The sequence below is a fragment of the Haemaphysalis longicornis genome, unplaced genomic scaffold (genome assembly GCF_048455015.1).
Source record: "Haemaphysalis longicornis isolate Haplotype H1 unplaced genomic scaffold, Haemaphysalis longicornis Haplotype H1 scaffold_12, whole genome shotgun sequence".
Classification (NCBI taxonomy): Eukaryota; Metazoa; Arthropoda; class Arachnida; order Ixodida; family Ixodidae; genus Haemaphysalis; species Haemaphysalis longicornis.
In genome coordinates this window covers 99,197,963-99,221,943 of record NW_027526225.1, presented here as the reverse complement: position 1 = coordinate 99,221,943, position 23,981 = coordinate 99,197,963, and the positions used below count along the sequence as shown (strand labels likewise).

At 48.7% G+C, this 23,981-nt stretch overlaps 1 protein-coding gene across 1 annotated transcript in view; it reads left to right on the top strand.

The window, feature by feature from the left end:
- LOC144163076 (uncharacterized) overlaps nt 1-23,375 on the top strand; it is a 34,799-nt gene extending 11,424 nt beyond the window's left edge. The window contains exons 9-15 of the mRNA XM_077693874.1: nt 3,493-3,640; nt 4,140-4,246; nt 4,670-4,760; nt 6,608-7,198; nt 9,993-10,249; nt 20,149-20,265; nt 22,532-23,375. Of these exons, the coding sequence (XP_077550000.1) occupies nt 3,493-3,640; nt 4,140-4,246; nt 4,670-4,760; nt 6,608-7,198; nt 9,993-10,249; nt 20,149-20,265; nt 22,532-22,877 (1,657 nt within the window). The 3' untranslated portion in view covers nt 22,878-23,375. The remainder of the gene's footprint in view (nt 1-3,492; nt 3,641-4,139; nt 4,247-4,669; nt 4,761-6,607; nt 7,199-9,992; nt 10,250-20,148; nt 20,266-22,531) is intronic.
- The last annotated feature ends 606 nt before the right edge of the window (nt 23,376-23,981 follow it).

Sequence of the window (23,981 nt, the reverse complement as noted above, 5' to 3'; positions counted from 1 at the left end):
GGGAACCCTGAGTAGTATGCGAAGCAGCCATGGGGTTGACTGAAGTTCCCATTAGTTTTCAGTTCGTCGTTTCCGTTGACGTTCAGCTTCGCGTGCCTTCGTTGTATCAGTAGCTTCTCGACGTAATTTGAATGAGTGAGGGAAATAAGGCGTGTTCGTAGCACATGCTCCCATCTCGATTTGTAGCTCAGTGGGAAGAGCGCCACATACCTCCCATTGCGGCCAGAGAGTTGTGGGATCGAAACCAGGTGCCGCCTAACTATTTCTTTTTATAGTGGACTGCGCTGATGTCAGCCCAAACGCTGACGGGGCTGAAGAGACGCACGTTCGCAGTAGAGTGCGGACGGCGGACAAGGAAGAGAGGGACACGGCCCCGAGCATGAAATGCTCCGCATCTAAAGAAGTTTTGTGGGAGCACTCGAAATCGACCGTTTTTTTCACCGTAACGAAAGAGTTAACAAGCTACACACTGAACCCCGTGCTTCATGGCTGTGCATCTTCCTTTACAGGACAGTTGATGCTCCCAGACACTTGCAGTTTCACTAAGCGATCATTTCATTTGATGGACTGAGAACTAAAATGATTCATAGGCTCCAACAAGAACTTGAAGAAGGCTTCTGTAAACCACGTGCTGTGCATTTGCATGCCCTTTCTTCCTCTGGTCAGTGAAAGGGTGGTGGGCTGCAAAAGAAAGCAGGTTGCAAGGGAAAGCATCATAGAGGAGCTCTGCTTGTTGCTGAGTAGTGTGTGGGCTCTGCTGCTGCTGCTGTATGAGAGAGGAGTAAAGTGTGCTCCTTCGCACTAGACGAGACGATATAGCTGCAACTCCACTCCACATTCATGCCTGGTTTCCTCACCACCTTTGAAGGCAACCACCTGTGGCACTTGAAAAAGTGGCCGTCCAGCTTAGCAGAGCAAGTGCGCACGCCCTTTCTCAGTTCCTGTCATCGCTCAAGACAACAGTGAACCTTTAATACAGTGCATGCCATGGCTTGCTTCCTGTCAAGGCGGCCCCAACCCCATCACTCGGTCAATGATAAGGGACATCTCGGGCGTCTTTCCCACTTGTTCCTTGCATCTACAGTGTAGACTGCTTATAGTATATGCCATGTGAGCCGTGAAAATCCGCACCGTAAGCAGTACCGCACGATAAACAAAACGTGTGAATTCAACCGCATCGCAATCTACCTTTCGATCATTCTTTGTTTATCAGCACTCGAACGAAGGCCTCTTAAAGATGGAGGTGATGACTTCATTTCGTTTTTTTTTTTCCCCTCCATCAGCCACTGCTAAAGGGTCTTACAAGGGGCTGCACAGCCTTACCAACCACAAGCGTGGCGTTAACTTCCTTTGTGTGTGTTTTGAGGGAGCACAGCTGGGCTTCTTAGCATTTATGAAGGGATGCTGCGGGACAATGCGATAAGAACGCAAGCAGGATTTTTTTTTTTTTTTTTTTTCCCACCCCACCTGTAGTCACGATGCCGAAGGCGATCGGTAAGCAACATTTGGCGGGGTGGCTGGGTACCTCCGAATTTTCGAAAAGTGAAAGGGCGGCTGCTTATCTAGAAAAAACGGATTGGTGGGGAGGGGGGGCTCGCTATCTATGAGGTGCGCGAAGCACGGGGCAGTTCATCGCGTGAGTGCAAACGGTACATGCGAACGAAAGGGCGCCTATTTTTTTTTAGATGCAAAGCATCTTTTGAACTCGCCTTGTACCCTCCATTGTCAGGCGTCCACCTCTCCTCCTCGTCCCCCTCTCCACGCCAGCTGTAATAACGCCGCTCTCCTCCTCGCCGCTCGGCTCGTCTTGTGCCGGCTCAGGAAGACACCGGCGACACTGTCGTTCCAGGAGCCATCTCATGGTCAGGGCTATGTCCCTTCCTTGTTGTTGCGCCGTCCACACCCCCACTGCGCATGCACGTCTCTCCTCCATTCTCCTCTCGTTCAGCTGTATGCAGGTGCACGCGCTGCGCGGTGTTCAGTCTGCTCCGAGACACCGCCTGCACCTGTTCTGCTCCGGTGTGGAACCTACACGGAACCCCCATGCTTTGCATCACCACATAGTTCCCTTCGGGGAGATGGTGTAATTTTTTTTCTTTTTTTTTTTATGTCGAAGTTAGAGGAGAGCAGGGAGCACACACTGAATTGGATGACTGAATCCGTTTTTTTTTTTCATTCATTTATTTTTTGCGACCCCAAAACGATATACCTTAGCTGCGCCAGTCGATCAGCCGACCCGCCAAAAAACCGCACTCCAAATAGTATTGTGCTTCAGTAGTCTGCGTTTTAAGCGGTATACTTATGAATTGAGTGCTATGGGAGGCAAACCGGTGGTCACCAAAGCCCGCGTTATATCCGATCCCGCACTATAAGCGGTTACGTTACAAATGGTCTACTCTGTGCTGACATTGTGAATCATTAGGTATGCCAAAACCACGCAGCCTCCATTGTGCCCTTTAAGTTATGACTACTTTTGAGAGAGGTTGAGAACAAACTTAATTAGGTTAGTTTTCTGAGAGGGCAAGTGCTCAGGCCTTCTGTAGCTGTGGCTGTCGACGTAGCGGAGTTACCCCATAACTTTTAAGAAAAATGGGGTACGGGTCTTGCACACCTTGCTGAAACTGCTGAGCAACCAGAGATTGCCTGGTGACCATAGTGCGCAGATGTTAGTGCACTGCAGAATGCTTTCGCTGTAAGAGATTTGTTTGAATTGGGCTGAATGTGCTCTGCCAAATGTTCGGTGGTGCATGGTTTGATGCACTCACCTGTCCTTTGCACTCAGGCTGGCTTGTGAATGTGGTGCTGAGTGAGTGAGACAAAAAATACTATCTCTTCCCAAAGAAAGCTGAGAGAAGCACGAAAGATAAAAGTGCATCCAACCTTCTCCGAAAGTGCATTTAATCGATCCTCAAACCTTCAAAGACCACAATTGAAAGCGAAGGACAAACCCATGCGGCAATTCTTCACAGACTAAGTAAATGCATCTGCAAACAATCTAAATGTATGCCAACATGTGGTTTATGAGATAAAGGTACACTATTGTACTCCTTCTTCTTGATCGATGTGTGTATTGTCTTATCCCTTTTTCGCAATTTTCGCGAAAAAGGAATAAGAGAAGCGTCCTTTATCACGATTTTTGAGTAACCGTTTTGACACCGTGGAAGCCCGGTTTCACATACGCGCTGTGTGTCCAGAGATCTGATCAGAGGTTTTCGGTCGACCGACCGGTGTATGGGGAAATGCGTTGTCTTGACAGGACGGCATCGGTCCCATTAAGAAAGCTTTATGTTTAAAAAAATTGGTGTCTGACAAAGATGAGTGAGCTATTTAATCACTCATGAATACAGACTTAATTGCCAGTGCTTGCTCATGCATATGGACCTGCTTACGCATACAGGCTCTTTAGTATGCACTTGTGAGTGCGCGCTCACGAGTACAGTCACTCCATTGAGAGTACAGACTGCCTCCCCCTCCTTGTGGACACGCGCACAGGCCCCGGGAGATCTTTGTGGTGTGCGTGCTGCCGAGCCCCGGGCAGGGGGTGCGGGAGCCGCTCTTCTACAACTGCCTCTGCCCCAGCCCCGTGCCGTGCCTGCACTTCCAGCTGTGGCAGGGCAGCGCCACCACCTCTGTCGCCAGGGTGAGAGCGATGCAGAGCAGGAGCGCTACAGGTGGAACCGCGCTTCACTACCTGCCAGCAGTTGCGCGACTATTCATCGCGTGCGACTCAAATCATACGAGATCAACTCTTTGTTGTTTTCTCTGGAAATACGGAGGAGGAGGAAAAGGAGGAAAGCTGCGCTACCAACAACCAAATGAGGCCTCCAAAATGGCCAATTATCTATAATTATTTTGGCAACTAATTGGCCAACTGAAAAAATGATGGCACATTTTAAATCAGTGGGGAAAAAGCAGCAAGACTGACAAGTTTCACACAGTTTACTTGAAAATTAAATGAAATTGTTTTTTTAAGGCCAGTGCACATTTCTCATTTCCCTCAAGCTATTAATGCCTCGAGCCTTGACCTTGGCTGGATTCAGTCCTCTGCCGTGGACCCCACAATCACCTACTGAGAGTATTGTACGGCTGTATGCGTTCAGTGCATCGAGGCCAGCTGTTGGGTGCCCCTCCCTCTGCAGGTGCCGTCGGCGTCTAACAAGACCATCACCCTAACCCTGGAGAAGGTGCTTTCTGGCACTGCAGCGGAGAGCTTCCACTGGGCTCTCAAGGAGCTCGCCAAGAACCGGTCAGTCCTCCTTGATTGCTGCATCCACACAAGGCTCGCTACTGCGTGTGATAACTGGCGGTTTTATGAAAGAGTTTTCTGTCTGCAGGTATTCATGCCCAGATCCATCTTCGGAGAGTTTTAAAATTTCTGCTCACATGTCTAACGTCGAGTGCATATTTTTTTTGTTTTTGAAATCTTGTATTATGGTCATTCTGTCATTAGCCAGCTGATTAGCAATGCTGTCTGGAAGGCCAGGGTAGAGCTAAATAAATTCAAATGTCTGACGCGAGTTGGCCAAACTTGCAGCAACATGTAACATAATTAAAAAAGGAGTCGCCTGTCTTTCTGTGCCAGTCTTGATTCTGGAGAAGAATAGTTACTCAGTGGCCAGTACACGCTGTGTGGTGTTTGTGTGGTGGTGGCCCTCTCTCCCTACACCAGTGCGTCCACGGCTCCACCCCTTGGGCAGAGGGGGGACAGCAGCGCGACTGACGATTCGTGGGTGCCCACACCTCGCCCAGCCAGGAGCCAGGTGGGTTCCATGGCCACATTTCACTCTGCCACCATTGTGGCGAAGCCTGCCAAGTTTTTAACCAGTGTATCTAAAGCGGCTATTTTTAAAGTACTCGTGCTACAGACTTGTTCTCAATGGTTAGAATCTCTCACAGTGATGCATGCCTAGCGGAGGGACGGCGGTCACTTTGAGCACTGTAGCACGGGGCCACTCTGAACCATACAGGGTGTTGCGACGATAATTGGAACACTTTAAAATTTTTTCTTGAGCGAACCGCCGCTCTGTTCGCGCTCAAACTTGCCACGAAGGTCACAATTTGTGGTCTATTTTGTTTGATACTGGGAGAAACGATGGTACTTACCTGTGTATTCTGAAAATAAATAAAAACGATTTTCGCCTATGGGAAAATGGCGGCTGATTTGGATGTGCGAGCCAGCGCAAGTTGATGTTGGAACGACGGAACCACCTGCAGAGTGAAACGCATGTTTGGGATTCACGTACGGAGCCAAATGGTGCAGCAGACGATTAGAAAATGCACCTAGAAATGAGCTAACAGACGATCAGAAAACCCAGTTTTTGGGCTCACACGTCCAAATCGCCGCCATTTTCCCATAGGCAAAAATCGTTTTTATTTGTTTTCAGGATAAACAGGTAAGTACCATCGTTCTTCCCCGTTTCAAACTAAATAGACCACAAAATGCGACCTTCGTGTGAAGTTTGAGCGCGAACAGAGTGGCGGTTCGCTCAAGAAAAATTTTTAAGGTGTTCCAATTACCGTCGCAACACACTGTATGTGCACATCTCTTGCTTGGTAAAACTGGGCTGTCCACCCCCCCTTAATCTAGCAAGTGCGAAATTTTCCGCGTGCGTCTGGTTAGAAAGAATTGGCAAAAATATTGATTACCTGGTGGTAATTTGCGGGTTTACAGTCCCCTCCCCAGATGTGTGGTACTATCAGAAAGGAAACTTGAGCACTGTACCCCCCCCCCCCCCCCCCCCAAAAAAAAAAAAAGTCATTTACCTAGTGCAGCATTTCACTCCTTCGGGGTTTGGGAGGCTTGTGGATCAAACTTGCTTGCAAAGATGCTATGCCACTCTTTCTGAGCAGCCTCACACCGGAGCTGGGCAGGACTTATTGGACACGTTGCAACTGCATTGGATGGCAACGTATGAGCTGTCTTTTTGGATTGCTGTTTCTCAATATAGGCCACCAGAACTCTGTGCCTGCTTCATCCTTGTAAAGGCACGCCCTGAGAAGCCGGAAGGGTTCTGCTGGATGTAATCACCCAAACTGGCCTGATGTGTTTGCACAGCCATGATATACGGTGTGCAGTGCAAGTTGCAGACCAGTGTGCATCAAACTATGAGGATGCCCACCTGTACCATGCTGGCGTTCAGATTCACTACTAGTATGGTGTAAGGCTGCCTGGATTATCAAGAAGTGTGCTGTGCTCCAGTGTTCTGGATGATGCTGTGGTAGATGTGGCATTGATGGCACAAGTCGACTGCTTGCACACAAGTTTTGCCAGTCTTGCACTTTATGTTGTGCAGATTGGCATCTTTTTAGACTGTAGCTCAACAGGCTAAAAGCAGTCGAAATATGTGCGTGGAAAAAATCGGAGCTCTCAGGAAGAGTAGTAAAAGTTGGGCTAAAAGGAGAGAACGTATGCTGGCTGTGTGTAAAAGAGAAGATTGAGCTCCTCATTTCCTGGATACTTCACTCTGCAAATAATATTTCCAACTTTGTTGTAGACACTGGAACATTCTGGAGTTGTGGCAAGATGAGTGCGAACACGTGCGCATTCTTTTCTGAAGAGCATTCTTTTCCCTTGATGCTAAGTGCATCAGCCTGATGTGTGTTGCAGGCTTTCAACGTGGCCCCCACCGTGCCCGACGTCTCCGACTGCTCCCTGGCGCCCAGCATGCACTCGGGTTTGGGGAACACTCTGTGCCCGTCATCTGCGGGCCTCCTTCCTGGGATGTCGGAAGCTGCAGAATCGCGCGTTACTCCCACTGGCCTGGCTTCCCCCTGGACACAGGGCAGATCCACAGCTGTGCAGGCACTGCAGGGCGAGCCAGGCAGCCTCGGTGCAGGTGGGGTGTTCCTGTCGCCCGCTGCCGCAGCCCAGACGCACGGCTACCCTCCGGCCACCGAGCCCTGCCTGAGCAAAGTTCCCACCCTGGCTGCTGGGCAGCAGCCGCTGTATGGCTACCCTCCGGCCACCGAGCTCTGCCCGAGCAAGGTTCCCACCCTCGCTGCTGGGCAGCAGCAGCTGTCTCCAGCTCCAGCATCGGTGCCGGTGGGAGTGTACGAGCTAATCCGACGGCAGGATGAGCAGCTCATGGAGCTCCGGCTGCAGATCCAGCGCCTCCTGGTCTCCGGTGGAGCGGAACGCCCCGGTGCTGCTTCCCTCCCGCCTCCGGAGCCCAGCAGTGCCAACGGCCAGAGAGATGCTGTAAGTGGAAACTCGCGGGAGCTGATGCCGCATGAATGAGTAAAGCAGCACGAAGATGACGCACAAAGAAGGGAATGCCGAAACAGCTTCACTTAAGGGCACGAGAAATGAGCCCAGCTTGAAAACCTGCCTCGGCATGCAGCTGAGCCCCTTCATGAGAGGCACGTACTGGGGAGCAGTTTCTGTTTCTTATACGAGAGGTCTCTTATAAGCAGGGTACCATGTTTTCATTAGCTGATCAATTCCTTGTTCAATGTGGGCACCGTACGACTAAAATAAGCCCAAAAGAGTGCTATAGCATGTTGCAAAAAAATTATCATAACTGATGTTTTGCCCCCCGAGAATTTATGAAGTGGTTCTGAATCTTTTTTGCCGCACGGCAATATTTGCAGTTTTTTACAATAGCTTCTTCAAGCTTTCATTTCTTTTTCACTGTCTACAGAGGAAGGTGAATCGTAGCTGTCGAGTTCACAAGCCTGATGCACAGATTCTTCCGCTGTGTGTTCTGGCTATTAATCACGCTTGCAGGACTGAACATCTGCGATGCTTCTTAACTAGGAGCCACGCCATCGAGAGAGCCTGCTGTGCACTCCTGATATTCTTGGCTTGCACAGAAGCCCGCATGTGCGTTCGCACTTGTATGCTTGGCGAGAAGCTGTACACTGCATTTCCATTGGCAGGGCTTCTCATCGTAGTTTCATCGCTGACTGACCCACCGTGTGGTTGCTGAAGTTATAATAAATAGCGACTGCATGCGTCTGTCATCCCCTTTGCTTCCACAGTGGATGCAACTGCAGTTGGTGGCTGGTGGCACCGCATCTAAAGTTAAAATGTCTGTTACAAGGAAGATTCTTGACCAAAATTTTAACCGTCTTGTACATCCTATGTCTGTTATCAAAGAGGTCAACTTAATGGGAAACATGGGGTGGCCAGCCATGTGAGTGGATAGTGGCCATTACACCCTGTTGTCTGTTACATCCATGTCTCCTATAATGGGGTGCAACTGTGCATTACCGTGAATTTTTTCTCTCTATTTTTTTTTTTAATGGCACAGTTGCTGTGCGAACCCTGACAGGTTTGTCATTTTCACTAAGTTCAAGATATATGTACAACATGTAAGTGAGCACTAGGGGGGTAAGACCAACGGTCGCCCGCCATTTCACGATGAAAATTGTGGCTTCAGGGCGTTGGCTGTGTTTTCTGGGTACTGACGAGGGCCACTTGAGTGAACAGAGAAGGGCAAGGGTCGTGTTGGCCCAAAGGAGATAGGCACACTTCAAGGGGCTCATGTCTGTCCGCCCGCCCAAAGATAAGCACTGTCAGCAAGGATGCATTGCAGGAAAGCCTGCTGCCACAATCGGGGGGAAGTCTCGCATTTGGCCGGTGGTCGTGAATGCGTAGAGTTCAATGCATTTTTCGTCATAAATAATATACTCGGAGTGTTTTCAGTAAACCACTCCGCCTTTTCTGAGGATAGAAGGTAGTTTAATTTCAAACTTTTCCGTTCAGTTGGCAGCCAAAATGACTCTTATTATTTGTAAATTTAACATATTTGCACAATTCATGGTATCAGCCATGTTGCAGGTCTCGAAGATTCATCATCTCTTTGTTAAGTGCTGTGCTACAGGAAGTAAAGTTAAAGCAGGTGTGTATGTAAGGGCTTGTGCATCTGTCACTTTCCTGCACCTCGTATTTTGTCTCGCATAGCACACCAACTTAACAGTTTCTTAAGTAGCCGCCAACTTTTCAGAATTCATCTGTTGTTCACGGATTGCCGACACAGCACCTTATGTGTGGTTGGCATGGTGCTGCGAACAACAGGAGCAGCACCATGGTCTTGTATCCCCAAAATTATATGCAGTGTATTTCCCTGATACTAGTAAGCAGTACCCTCAAGGCCCTCCCCTACTTTATCTGATGGAACATTTAATGAAAGGGCACTTTGATTTAAAAGTAGCCTTCCCTACTGAGCATCACAGATTTAAGAGAAAAAAATGGCCGCGCATCTGCTCCTCTTGCTGCAAATGTCGACGAAAGACGATGGTCGACTGGCGCCCCTGCCAAGTAAATGCCTCCCTTCTCTTTCCTGCTCAACTCTCATGCTGTTCCTGCCAAGGTAACACGCTATAGGTTTGCTCACGTCAGTTCAAATTTACCACGTTCCACTGCTCCAAGTCGGGTGCCTCGATGACAGCGCTGCCGTATGGCGGAGACACGCGTGAATTGAGGCACCCTACTACAACGTTTATAGAACCACGTTGCCGTACTCCATGAGCCTGCCAAGCGGAATGTGGACCTAGTGGAACCTTTCATTGCGTTCCCTGTTTGATTTCTTCAAATTCTGCCAGGAGCTATAGTAGCGCGGGCAACAGCAGGGGACGGTTTTCTGCAGTTGTAGTATTTCATTTGCTATCTCAAAAAGCAAGCAGCCATGAATTCTTTAATAAAGGAACACTGCAAACATCACTCGTGTTGATTTCCTGCCTTATATTTGCGTAGTGTTTTGTCCTTGTTCAACGGTGTTGACAAGTATGGACATTGACACCGAACTTAGAGAGTTGTTTAGATTTGACTATGGGTGTATAAGACTACTGCGCAGCTTCCGTTTCACTTTGGCCGGGTGGCTGAATCGAGTCACAGACAACAGACAGACATACACAGACCAAGATTTCTGCGTTTAAGTAGCCCAAGAAAGACTGTTTAAAACAGCATATGTGTACACACACACACACACACACACACACACACACACACACACACACACCAGTGTGCTGGTATCGCATATTTTTTGCAGGAGAAATCTGTTCGCAACGCTGCCACCATGACGGATGCCATTTGTGCGAGGGTCGTCCACCAGTCCGTGCAAACAGACAAGATGGCCGACTGCTACCCTGGGAGGCAGCAGGGCTGCACCTTCTGCGGCCGTCGTCAGCAGCAACAGACACCCGCCCCCTTGGAAATCCCCGAGCGGGACTGCGACTACACGCTGTTCTTCCCCGAGAAGTCCCCCCACTTGGCAGCACAGGGATCCACCCGGAGACCTGACTCAGGGTGAGCAGCACACGGTTGGCCAGCTCGGAATGTGCTCTGTTTCACTGTCATGTCCAAGGGTGGGAACTACAAAGAACGCTAACCCGCCGCGGTGGCTCAGTGGCTACGGCGTTGCGCTGCTGAGCACGAGGTCGCGGGTTCGATTCCCGGCCGCGGCGGCCGCTTTTCTGATGGAGGCGAAAAGCAAAAACGCCCGTGTGTACGAGATTTCGGCGCACGATAAAGATCCCCAGGTGGTCAAAATTAATCCGGAGCCCTCCACTACGGCGCGCCTCATCGCCTGCGTTGCGTCGGCGCGTTAAACCCCACAATCAATCAATCAATTACAAAGAACGCTGCCCCTTCCTCGCCCTCCTCTCTGTTCTTCTTTTCCTCCGCTCATTATTATTGCCATTATTATTGTTACTATGATTATCATTTTCCTTCCCCCTCCTCACGCTTTTCTTTCTGTTCTTCTTTTTCCCCTTCCCCTGCTTGTAGTTGTTTGCTCATGTATTTAAAGCACAAGGTGCTGCGCACTTAGATCACGGAGCAAGGATGTACTATAGGAGGGGAGACGGCCCTCTGCGGTAAGCGCAGGCAAGTGACCAGATAATGTCACAATGCAAACCAAGGCGGACTGCAAAGCTTCATCGTTGCGATGGCAAAGTTGAGGGTAGCAGCACTTGGTAGACAAAATGGCAGCGGCCGCAATTCATTGCGTGGCTGCACAGTGAAATTCCGATCGCGCCAGCCACGTTTTTTCTTCACCAGCGGCAGATGCCTCTAGCTTAGCCTATGACAAGCACTTATGACATCATCTGGCCGCGCTAGGAAGCCACGTTTCCCCTCCTGCCTTAACTCTTTCGTCACGGCGGAAAAACGGCCGATTTTGAGTGCTTCCACAAAACTATTTCTTTATCTCGAGCTAGGGGACACATTTAGCATTGCTATGCATGGAATTGTAGCTTATAGATTGCTCTTACAAACACATAACAGCAGTCTTGTGAAAGGTACAATTACTTACAGTTTATTAGTCAAATAATCAGAAAAAAAATGCGCAAAAAGTATACATGCAACGTATATAGGCGATTGCAATGAGCCTAAAAATTATTTTAGGAATTCTAAGATATACAAATTGTTCCTACATTTCTTGGCTATGATTCAATATATATATCAACGCTGTACACCAAGTTTTGTATTTTTGTGGGCCCATCAACTTAGTGGAACTAACAGCTGTGCCACTCCTCGAAGCCACTCGAGTGTAAGTCAGTCATGCATCTAAGCACACTTTTTTGTGTTCTGACACAAAATCCTTTTTACTTTAGTGGTAAAAAACCAGAAAAAAAAAAACAGCGCTAGAAGTGTCGCGCATCGCTCCGTAGCGGTAATCTGACACGAGTTCCAGGGTATCATGAAGGTGATAACGCAATTTGGTTGATGGTTTTTTTGTTTAATGGCGCAAGGCCGACGAGGCAAAGAGCGCCAGAGAAGTTATTTAATGAAAAGAAGTGATTACCACAAAAGGTAGGTATAAAACGTGTAAACTGGACATAGTAAGATCAATAAAGATGATGGTGATGGCTGGTGTATAGGGCCAGATTTCATGATGCGTGATAGGAAATGAGGTTTAAAAACTTGACGTCTGACAAATATTTAAAAACGCGTTTCACAGAAACCATGGCATCGTCACCTAGAAACAGGGATGGGTGTAGGGGAATATGTTGTCTGTACAGTTGTCTGAAGTGTTTGTGTCGTGTTGTGTCAAGCGCCTTGCATTGTATGAGTATGTGGACTACGGATAGGCCCTCCCCACACCTGCCACACAGGGGTCTTGGAGATCCCGTGAGCAGGTGCGAGTGCGTCACATGTGTATGGCCTATCCGTAATCTAGCTAAGGTAACTTCAATGTGCCTGTTGTGTGAGTCAGTTGTGTATTGTCCCAAGTGTGGTTTTATTACGTGTAGTTTGTTGTCTGTCTGTTCGCTCCAGTCTGCTTGCCAAGTTTTACGGAGTTGTTGTCTAATGTGTGGCTTGAGGTCTGTGTACGGTAGTGTTGCCATGTCTACTGTGTTTCGGAGTGCAGCATTGGCGGCCATTTCATCCGCCACTTCATTACCGCCAATGCCAGAATGGCCTGGCACCCAACACACAGTCACCCCAAGGTTTGAGGAATAAGCTACCATAATTGTTTTGAAGACAAGATTAATGACATGGTTTTTTGATGACTTTCCGGATGATAATGCACGGACGACGCTCAACGAATCTGTATAAATGACGGATGTAGGAATACGATGTTCAACTATGTGACTTACAACAAGAAATATGCCATATCCTTCTGCCGTAAAAATGCTTGTATTAACATTCATTGTTCTACATGCTTCAAAATTGGGCCCATGCGCAGCACAAGACACCGCAGTGGACGTTTTAGATGCATCGCTGTAAAACTCTGCAGCCTTGTATTTATCCTGTATATACATGAAATGCTGCAAAATCCCACTTTTTGGTGTCCTGTTTTTATTGTATTTTAAGAAAGACAAGTCACATGCAACAGGACGAAGATGCCATGGTGCTACAAGATCGGTGATAGATGACTTGAATGTGTCTACAAAGGAGACCTCATGAATAGTGACCTCGTCCCTTACTCTGAGCGAGAAGGGAACAGGAATGGATGGGCGATTTAAAAAGAGCTTTGATGTGGATGTATCATTAAAAACCGGTTTAAAAGGATGGTTGTCCATTGATGAAATTTTAGAGGCATATAACAAGTCAACATAGGTTCGCTGGTGTGATAAGCACCATTTGTCACACTCTGCGTAAAGACTCTGTACAGGGCTCGTACGGAATGCGCCACAAGAGAGGCGAAGCCCCAAGTGAAGCACTGGGTCGAGCATTTTAAGTGCTGTTTTAGTGGCTGACCCATACACAACACTCCCATAGTCCAATCTAGACTCCACTAGGCTTCTGAAAATACGTAACAGGAGTTGCTTATCCGTTCCATACGACTGGTGGGACAAGATTTTAAGAATGTTGAGAGCCTTTAGACATTTATGTTTCAATTGTTTAATGTGAGGGATGAACGTAAGCCTTTCATCCAACACCACACCTAAAAACTTGTGTTCCTTCCTCACAGGAATCGATACGCCATTAAGGATAATGTCTGGGTCCGGATGGATCCCACGCCTCCTGGAGAAGACAACACACGTGCTTTTTTCTGGGTTAAGTTTAAAACCGTTCTTGTCTGCCCAGCTGGCAAGTTTTTTGACACCGAGCTGGACTTGACGCTCACAGATGGACATATTACATGATTTAAAAGATACCTGGATGTCGTCTACATACATTGAATAAGAAATTGTAGGTGGCAGTGCCTTCCCAAGGGAGTTCATCTTAACTATGAACAGAGTGCAGCTTAGCACTCCACCTTGCGGAACGCCGTTTTCTTGCACATGAACTCTTGAGAGTGCGCTACCTACTCTCACGCGAAACGTTCTTTCGGACAAATAACTAGCAAGGGTGTTGAGCATATGGCCCGAAACACCGAAAGACTTTAGGTCACAGAGGATCCCGTAACGCCAAGCGGTGTCATAGGCCTTCTCAAGGTCAAAAAATACCGTTGTGCAAAACTGCTTGTGAATGAAGGCGTCCTTTATATAGGACTCGAGCGCGACGAGTTGGTCGTTGGTGGACCGCCCCGCCCTTAAGCCTGCCTGGCAGCTCTCGAGAAGACCATTGTACTCAAGAAAGTACATGAGTCTCCTGTTTATCATCTTCTCGAGGAGCTTGCACAGGCAGCTTGTGAGGGCGATGGGCCGATAGCTAGCGGGAGAGGAAGGGTCCTTTCCTTCCTTCAGGAAAGCCACTACTATGGCCTCCCTCCAAGAGCGAGGAATGTGCCCCGAAAGCCATATGTTGTTGTATAGATGTAGGAGTGTTTCAAGAGTGTCTGGGTGTAGGTGTTGTATCATGGTGTATGTGATTTTGTCTGCACCTGGAGCTGAAGGCTTACATGCGTTCAGAGCAACCTTCAGCTCATGAATTGAAAAAGGAGAATTGTAAGAAGTGTGCGACTTGTTGTTATCACGCAGGGACTTCTTTTCTACAGATGTCTTGTGTTTCATGAAAGTTTTTGTGTAGTGTGCTGAACTGGACACGTGTTCGAAGTGTTGTGCAAGTGTGTTAGCCTGGTCTTCCAGTGTGTCCCCTGTTGTACTAACAAGGGGCAGGCTGTGTGTCTGTTGTCCTTTTAGTTTTCGTATTCGTGTCCAGACTTTGTGTGTGTCGGTGTATGAGTTGATGGAAGTGAGGAAGGTGCGCCAACTCTCCCTTTTCGCCTCACGACGCACTCGCTTCCCAAGAGCCTTTGCCCGTTTAAACGAAATGAGGTTATCTGACGTGGGGTACCGGCGAAGGACACCCCACGCCTTGTTCTGGGCCTCTCGCGCCCGCCTGCAGTCCTCGTTCCACCAGGGCCTCCTTGGGTTGCGGGACGCACTGGAGGCCTGGGGCATGGACTTTTCGGCGGCGTCGACTATGTGCGCCGTGACGAGTTGGGCTGCTTCCTCAACGTGTAGGTGTTTTATGGTTGTGTGGTGTAGTTTAGATGTTTCTGTGAATGTACTCCAATTTGCTTTTGATTCATTAAACCTGTTATGGGAAGATGGACTGCACGGGCCTTTACCTATGTATGTTAGGGATGTGGGGAAGTGGTCACTACCATATGGGTCCGTGCCCACGCCCCACTCAAGACATGAAAAGAGAATTGCAGAACCAATAGCCAAGTCAAGATGTGAGTACGTATTATGTCCTAAGTTATGGTATGTAGGCTGTTTTTGGTTGAAAAGGCATGCTCCTGAAGATGTAAGAAATTTCTCTATCAGGCGACCTCGGGCATCCGTTCTGGAGGAGCCCCAAAGAGAGTTGTGTGCATTAAGGTCGCCTGTTAGGATGTACGGTTCGGGCAGCTGGTCGACCAGCGCCTCGAAGTCAGAGCTCAAAAGTGTGACATCAGGAGGAATGTATATGGAGCATACCGTTATCAACCTATTAAAAATTATTGTGCGTATTGCTACAGCCTCAAGGACGGTGTTGAGAGCGACAGGGTGGCATGCTAGGGATTTCCGGGCTATTATGGCTACACCGCCCGAAGAGTGTGTGCAGCCATCCCTGTCCTTTCTGAAGACCATGTACCTATTTAAGAAATTTGTGTGCTTGGAATTCAAATGCGTCTCCTGAAGACACATCACACTTGGCTGATTAGCATGCAGTATTTCGTATACATCGTCAAGATTTTTAAGAAGGCCTCTACAGTTCCATTGAATTATGTTTTCTCTTCCCATTATTTAGTGTGAGAGCTACTGGAGTGTGTGTGTTTGTTTATGTGTCGTCTTTCGGGGCTGTGACTCTCGCCTTTTTTGGCTTGTCGGGAGGCTTTGGCGTCGGGACGCGTTCCTTGCGCTGCGTTGCAGGCAGGAACGGCCCGACATCCATTTCGTCGTCGGATGTCCGAGAGGTGCCCGACGGACCGGGCCCCCTGGACTTGGCCCCCCCTCGGGAGCCCTTCGTTTGAGCCGCCACCGCCGAGGGCGTCCGGGGCGCCAGAGGTGGCACAGGCGGTGCGGTGGCGGTGGGAACCGGTGCGGGGCCCGTGGTGTCCATCACCTCTGTACCCTCCAACGCACTGGAGGGCGGGAGCGGCACCGGTCCCGACGGAAGAGGTTGCCACCACAACCGCTGCTGCCTCAGCAAGCGGCGTGGTGGCGGGTTGGGCTGCCAGAGGCAACCCAGGGGGGGGCGGGCGAGGGACCAGGTCAGACTCGCTGAACTGGGTCCCTGTGGAAACGAGACGCCGCTCCGCCCCCCGGCGAGCTGCGTCGGCGTACCTCCCCAGGGGGAAAGAGGCGAACCTCTTTCGCGCCTCTGGGAAGGTGATGTTTTCAGTGACTTTGATGTTGATGATTTTCTTTTCTAGTTGAAATTTTTCGCACTTGCGGGAGTATGCCGCATCCGGCCCCCCGCAGTTTACACAAGTGAGAGTTTCGGCTGAGCAGTTCTCGCTCGGATGATCGTGCGCCGCGCACTTTGCACACGTCGTTCGGCCACGGCAAGAGTTTGTACCATGCCCGAACCGCTGGCACTTAAAACAGCGCCGCGGGTTCGGGATGTACGGACGGATGGAGCAACGGATAAAACCTGCATTTATGTATTGTGGAAGAATTGCACGGTCGAAAGTCAAGATAATGTGTTTGGTGGGAATCTCCTTGTCGTCTCTGCGGATGGTGATGCGTCTCACGGCAGTGACACCCTGATCCTTCAAGCCGGCAAGGAGATCCGCATCCGTTTCGTTCAAGAGATCCGTCTCGGATATCACACCTTGCGAGCTGTTGAGGCTCCGATGGGGTGTGACCCTGATGTCTAGATCAGCCAGTCTAGTCTGAGCTAGAAGCTTCGTCGACTGCTGCTTGTCATTTACCTCGATTAGTAGTTCACCAGACCTTTGTTTTTTGCACTTATAGGATTTTCCTATTATGGCTTCAAGATATTTTGCGGTCAAAAAGACTGACTGAGATGCAAGAGGGTGGGTTGGATTGAGGGACTCCATGACAAGAAATCGAGAGTAATGATCTGGTTCCGGAAATGTCAAAGATGGCAATGAAGGAAAAGATACTTCGGTGCGGCCCCTTTTCAGGGACCGATCACGTTTGGGGGGGGGGTTTTGAAAATGCCATATAGGATATTATAAAAGCAGGGAGACGGGGGTACTTTCTTCTTTGACCTTACCCTGGTAGCCAAAGAGGTCCCGGAGCTCCCTGCCTGGTGAACAGACAGGGAGCCCATCCGCCGGAGCTTGACCTGGGCTCCGACGGCCACCGTTCGTGGTTTCTAACCCTCCACCTATAAACGCATCGCCACGGTTGGATCCAGCTTATGTTTGGGGGCTCGGGGTCCGCGGTATCGCCAGTACCGTCTCCAAGATTGCTCAAGGTGCCCCGTGCGGGGGATAACGCAATATGATGCGGCGCATTTGTCAAAATATCCCCACCGTACGTTGTTCCAGACACTACACATCAATGTGTAAAGCTGCAGTCGTCAGATAGGAAGCCGGTTTTGTCTATAAATACAGCCCAAAGTCAAAAACGGACCTACCTGGCAGCACCTGTCGGTCTGAGACATTTGAATGAGAGCGTCAGAACTAAAATCTAGCGAATCCACATCGTTCGTGGAGTCATCACTGCCGCTGGGGTAACAAAAATCAGCAGCAGCAGCTGCCGAACTCCCTGCCACAGCTGTCCGCTTTTGCAGAGTGCGCCGTGAAGCGGACGCCATTTCCACACAACTCGCCACTATCGCGGGTTCAAATTTCACTCTTGGCGTGGTCTCTGCATGCGAAATATCAACAAAACATAATAAAATCGAAAAATAAGTTGTCGATAAATACGCCAGATGGCGTTAGTTGTCCGCCAGGCGCCGTTCTTAGCTTTCGCGGGACGTTTGAAATCATCGGAACTCCGTGTCCGATGGCCTATGGCGTCATAAGTAAAGGGTTAAAGGGGCCGTGCAGACAAAACACAAGTTAGGTTCATTCGAAAGGTTGCCTCATTAGAGTTGTAGTTACACCACGTTTAAAGGAGCCATGAAGAGAAAACACAAGTTTGGTTCATTCGAAAGATTGCCTCGTTAGAACCATAACGACACCACTTATAACGCAAACTTCGCTCAAATAAGCTACATAATTAGGAAAAACGGGAATGGTCATGCGACCCACCAGCTCATTTCCCGCAACAGAACCTATGCCGTCACATGGGCTAAGCTCTGCGATTGGCGGAGGCCGGCAAAAGCAAACGCATGTTAGGCAGGGCTTACAGCTTGCATAGCGAGCTAAATGCCCGTGAAACATACTGCACATTCTTTTTATGACAAAGAACGGTGGAGTAAACGGTTGAAGGTCCGAACGAACTCGCAAGCGTGTGCGCCAATGAGTACGAAACTAGCGCGCCGGCCGAGCTCGACATCTCGCCGTCGCGCAGACGAATTTTCGGGTTCGAGGCGCTCTGACCTTGGAGGAAAAATGCCGTAAACACCGCGCATTGACGCTCGTATCTTTCTGGTCGAAGCAGAGAGCTCGCGCGAACGGCTTTCCATACACGACACCGGCCAACTGGCATAAGCGATACTGCTACTGAAATTGAACTATTATTAACCGTAATCAAAATACGGCACATACGTACCAGTCTATATTCGTCCGTCGCGACGGGGCTGACGAGGCAGCGGTGCCGACGGCTGGGCGTTCGTCTGTTGTGGCTATCGCGGAATGGTCGCTTTCACGTCCACCGCTTTTCCCACAACTCTTGCCGCTCGTGCACTTAGAAGCATTGAGCGTTTTTGTGGTGTGAGGTTGTTAAATGCAAGCCCGAGCTCCTCGGCGAGAGTTTTGTTCTCCGGATCAGGCGATTCCATGACTAGGGCTGCGGGTGCACTAGGTTTTACTAGTATTTTTAAAATGGCCGCCGTCTCGATCGACTCCCGCGTGTGGGTGCTATATGGAGTCGACATACTAAGTATCTGTTTCATGGACCGGCTCTATGACGCCATTGTACACGTCACGGAATGTTCAATTTTAGCGGGAGATTTAAAATTTTGGCTTAAATTGCCTTATTTATCAGTGAATAAAGCATCATTTGCTTCCGGGAAAGCGCTTGGGGTACTATGAAACACCTAATCTTTCGAATAAAACAAACTTTTGTTTTCTCTTCATGGCTCCTTTAACGCACACTTCGCTCAAATAAGCTATATAATTAGAAAAAATGGAATGGCCCCACACAAAAACCTGTGATGTCATACGAACCAGCTCTGCAATTGGCTGAGGCTGGCAAAAGCAAACACAAATTAGGCAAAGCTCATAAGCTTTCCATACGAGCTATTTGCGTTTAAATTTAGGATGCATTCTTCTTATAGCAGTAAGAATGGTGGGATAAACAGTGAAGGTTACGAAAGCACACGTAAACATAGAAGTACCGATGTGTACTGCTGTTGGTACTGCACACACTGCGCTTGTTTTAGCTGCACAGCACTGTGGCTCTTTGGGGTTGTCTTAGATGACAGTGGCCGATTGGCATAAGCGACGGCGTTTTATGGGACCATATTGCTCGAGCAAGCACCATGTTTCACAAAACAATTATTTTCTCCCTGAACAAAAACAAGCCAGGTACAAAAACGGTCAGAAACAAAGCAAAGGCAGAAAACGGCCCGCCGCGGTATGGTGGCGCCGTCGAGGTTGACTAATGGTAAACAAGTCTCCACTTCACACCAAGTTTAGCTTGAAGACCTGTTCTTATCTTGTTATGCAGATGTCGTTAAAATGCACAATTTGGCAAGAGAATCAAAATTTTAACTTAAATTGTTTAATTTCGCAGTGCTTGTCGCTTCCGGACAAGCACTGGAAGCACTACAAAACGCGAAATCTTCTGAATAAAACAAACTTGTATTTTGTCTCCATGGCCTCTTTAACCTTGCTCTGTGGCTTAGGTCACCAAGCTTTTAGTGCAATGATATGTTCATCAGCTGCAGCAAAGGAGCGACTACAAAAAGAACTGATGAGAAACACTTGTTAGAGAAACATCCCTTACAGCCTTTTCTTAGGAGGCCAAGAGATGACCTATAAGCTGGTGTTCGGGCACGTTCCACGGGCATTTCTATGCCCAAAAGTGTGTTTTTTGTGAATCCACGAAGCTGTTTGTTATCAGAGATGTTGTTTCTTATTGGTAGCCAGTGACGTGAGGTGCTTGAGTCGGTAGGCCAATCTGTGTCCTCACTTGTAGCATAATCACAGTCTATTCAGCAGACAAGGGTGTGATTTTAAACTGCATAGTACGGGAAAGCCGGGGGTGGGGTGCGTTACCACAGTGGTGCCATACTTGTTTCAGAGATCGTTCTGAGCGCCTACCGCGGCCCACTCACATGCGTGACAAGACCTTTGACTTCCCATCTGTGGTGTCCTTCAAGGATGGTCCCTGCACATTACTGGATGAGGCAAACAAAAGGTGGGTGTGACCCTTGACCCAAGTCTGACCTCTGTGAGGTAAACATCTACGTTGATACTCCTGTGTTCTTATATGGCTGCAAGTGAAAACCCCTTATAGTTTTGGACCTTTTAGAACACGAAAAGCCTGAGATCACTGTTACCACGTGGAGTTTTCTGAATCAGCACACTACAAGCAAAGTGCAAGTTTACTAGCGGGATAGGTTTCTTTGCCTCTCCTTCCTGCCTTGGTCTTGCCTTTGTATCTGCGTCGAACGCTTTGCGTCCGCTGTTGGTGTTCCTTGAAGAGTCAGGGATTCGATTGAAGTTTTCTTCGTCATGGAACAAGTTGATCACTATCCTTGCCATGTCAAAGTTGCTCCCCCTTGTTATATTAAACGGGGTCAGGAGAGATCAAGTATCTCAAGGCCACAGTGGCGCCAAAGGGCAAAGACAGTTGCATTGTACATTTTCTATCTGGGTGCCAAACTTTGCCATGTGCACATGTGCATGCACACGCTGAACAACTTTATTTTTCTGTATTTCGTGCATTGGCCTTGATTTGAGAAGAGAGGTCTCGCGAAAGATTCTAGAAAAAATATTGGTTCTTCATTTTCTCTTCAGAACATGTTAACTGTGAAGAAGAAAAAAGGAATTCTTCTACTAAAAATCTCAATGTGATTGCTTTGTACAGTTTAGAACCATTTCAGGTGTCACACAAGGGTAGTGCCTATGTGTTGAAAATCACCCTTGCATTACAGACTAATTCATTCTGACTGCAATGCATTGCAGCATTGGATTTGCGAGGTGCCCTTTGTCACTCATAAGGGCTCTCCATTACTCCTCGCACACTCACAGGCGTATTGATGAATTGTACAGCCTCTCACAGCTAACTGTGGCACACTACTACAAAGCACGTCACAAAATATCAGCAACATAGGTGTATGTCAGTTTCATGAACAACAATAATAAATACAAGTATAAATTGTGAACAAGACTACGTTTATGTAGTACCCGAAACCCAAATAAACACACACCATGGACAGAGAGAATAAAGAACACTGGGGACAGAAGAATAGAGGGGGGCGGCGATACCGCGGTATCGAAAACGCTAACAAGTTTAACAAACAACCAACCGTCAAAGTCCGCGAAAGGACGGCGGGGACACAGTAGGGTTCACTGCGGGAACGGGGTTGTCATACCTCACGTCCCATATTTGCCGTCGTGATGCTTCGGTGTTGAAAGGTCGAAGTGGCGTGTCAAGGCCAGGGTGGTAGCGCGCGCACCGAGCTCCCGTTGCACCGTTGTGGGGAACGCAGCTCTCTTGGGGCGTCGCGGTTTCCTACCGACGCACGGCGAGACGACTTTCTTGCGGTGGTGAAGTTCGGGGGGTTGCAGTTGAGGAGGACCTCTTGGGGCACGGCACGGGTCCAGTCGCCCGACCGCCGCGCATCCCGGTCTCGCTCCGCACTGAAGCCTCCCTGTGCTCTCTCTCTGCCGCCAGCCGCTGTCGCTGGCCGCTTCCGATTGGCCGACTCAAGATTGAGGGGTGAACGACCCCGAATGACACTGATGATGATGGTGACCTCGGGGTTTTTGAAACATACCACGTAGATCGCGCCTTTGCGTCTTCGTCATCGTCGTTGTCTTCGTTTTCACTCATGACAGTGTAACAATACACAAATGGAAGGACCTTTCCGAGACGTTCTCCATTTTTCATTCCCTATATTTCGTAAAATACAGTGGCTACGAAATAAGCATGAGCATCATCGTCATCATCATCAGCGTATCTACCTCCGCTGCAGGGAAAAGGCCTCTCCCATGGATCTCCAATTATCCCGGTCCTGTGCTAATTGCGACCAATTTACCCCCACAAACTTCAACTTCTTGATCTCACCTGCCCATCTAACTTTCTGCCGCTGCCTGCCATGGTTATCTTGCCTTGCATTACATGCCCATTTCTTCTTCTTGATTTCTACTGTTATGGCCTCAGCACGCGTTTGTTCCCTGACCCACTCCGCTCTCTTCTTGTTCCTTAACATTACACGTATCATCTTCCGTTCCATTGCTCGCAGGAGCTTCAGGTTTAATAAAGTGTAAATGGTATTGCTTATTTCAATCAATACAATTTCATCACTACATTACAGTTTGTATAGCATATCGATATAGCAGTGAAGCATAGATTACTAGTTAAGGAAGTCGATTAAAAGTGTGTCTACATTACTTTGGTAATGGCTGCCCCTAAATGTTCCTGAAGCTTCCCCTCGTGGGGGGGGTGGGTATCGCAGGCCGGAGACGTTTGTCCACCCACGCCTGCAGCTCGAAGACACTTCCCAGCTTCAGCCGAGCAGCATAGCAGCATCAGGGCGAGACGAACTGAGCTTCCAAGCGGAGCGCATTGCCCAGAAGTACTGCCCCCGCCCTTCCCCACGCTCCGGGCCCCCGGCAGGGGCCCGGCCCCTGGTGGGCCCCCTGTCCGTCTCCACGCAGGCCTACCTCCGCAACTACGGGCTCCTCGACTCAGCGGCCACCAGCGAACTGGGAGGGGCAGCCGCTGGGCTGGGAGGGGGCGGTGAGAGCATGGAGCGCATACTCGACATCAGCGCTCTCAAGAAGCTGCCCAAGCTCCTCTGAGTCGCGCTGGGACGGGGTGCTGCTTTGAGGTGTCACCCGATTGGACTTGGTCACCACCGCGCCGTGCCAAGGTGGATAACATCAATGCGGAGGTTGACATGCAGGGTCGCCCTCTGGTGTGGGCACTCGTGGTTAGAATACATCTTGCCTACACCTAAAGTGTGCGGGCAGATCATTGCCACAAACATAAAGGTCCACTACTGCCTTGTGCCAATTGCTTCAGGGAGGGAAAAAAAAAATGTAAATAAATATCAGCAGTGACGTCTCTCTGTGGAGCAAAATCAGCTACAATGGGATGCTTGTTACAAGGGATCCACCACAATTTTTTGTTCCTCTCTAAGTCGTTTCGATTTGTTCTTGTTAGGTTTTCTTGAGGTGGGAATAATGCCTCCAAATGTGTTTAAAAAGCAATAGATTAGGGGATTATTGACATGAAAGTGAACCAAATTATGGGCAACTTTAGCAGTTCAAGCTCATTTAAAGCTAAATCTTGGAATCCTCTTACTTCTCAGCTGTGCTCTGCTGGCAGGAGTCTTGTAGCATTGCCCTCCCTGGCCTCCTTCCTAGACAGCTGCATTTCCTCACTGCAAGCTGAGAATGCTGAAAATCAACTGCGCTGTTCGTAGTGTTGGGGTTTTTCTCACATCACAAAGCTAATACACTGCCTTTTTTCCAAGTGCTTCTATCTGTTTGCTTCACAACAACGCCTAATTCATTTTTGGCTGCCATGAATTGCTTTTCAATTCTTCTGGCAAAAACATCTGGGTGCAAAATTAATAAGCGAGTTCACGTCAGATGGAACAAGGGAGTACAATAAAGGTACCACCCAGCACAAATTGCACTCAAGTATGTGAATCGGAGGAAATTTAAGGGTTGTGTTCAATAAAGGTGAAATGTTATTGATAGAATACCTTCTGTATGCCTAAATGTGGGCATGTAAAATTAACTTTAAATGAACTAAAATTCTTTGGAATGATATCTTCACTGTTCAAACATTATTTTTCAAGTTTCTTTCACTACTGGTATTTCGCACTCCATCAATGAAAGTACCATATTTGCACGATTCTAACGCACACTCTTTTTCGCTAGAAGTAGCCTAAAAAT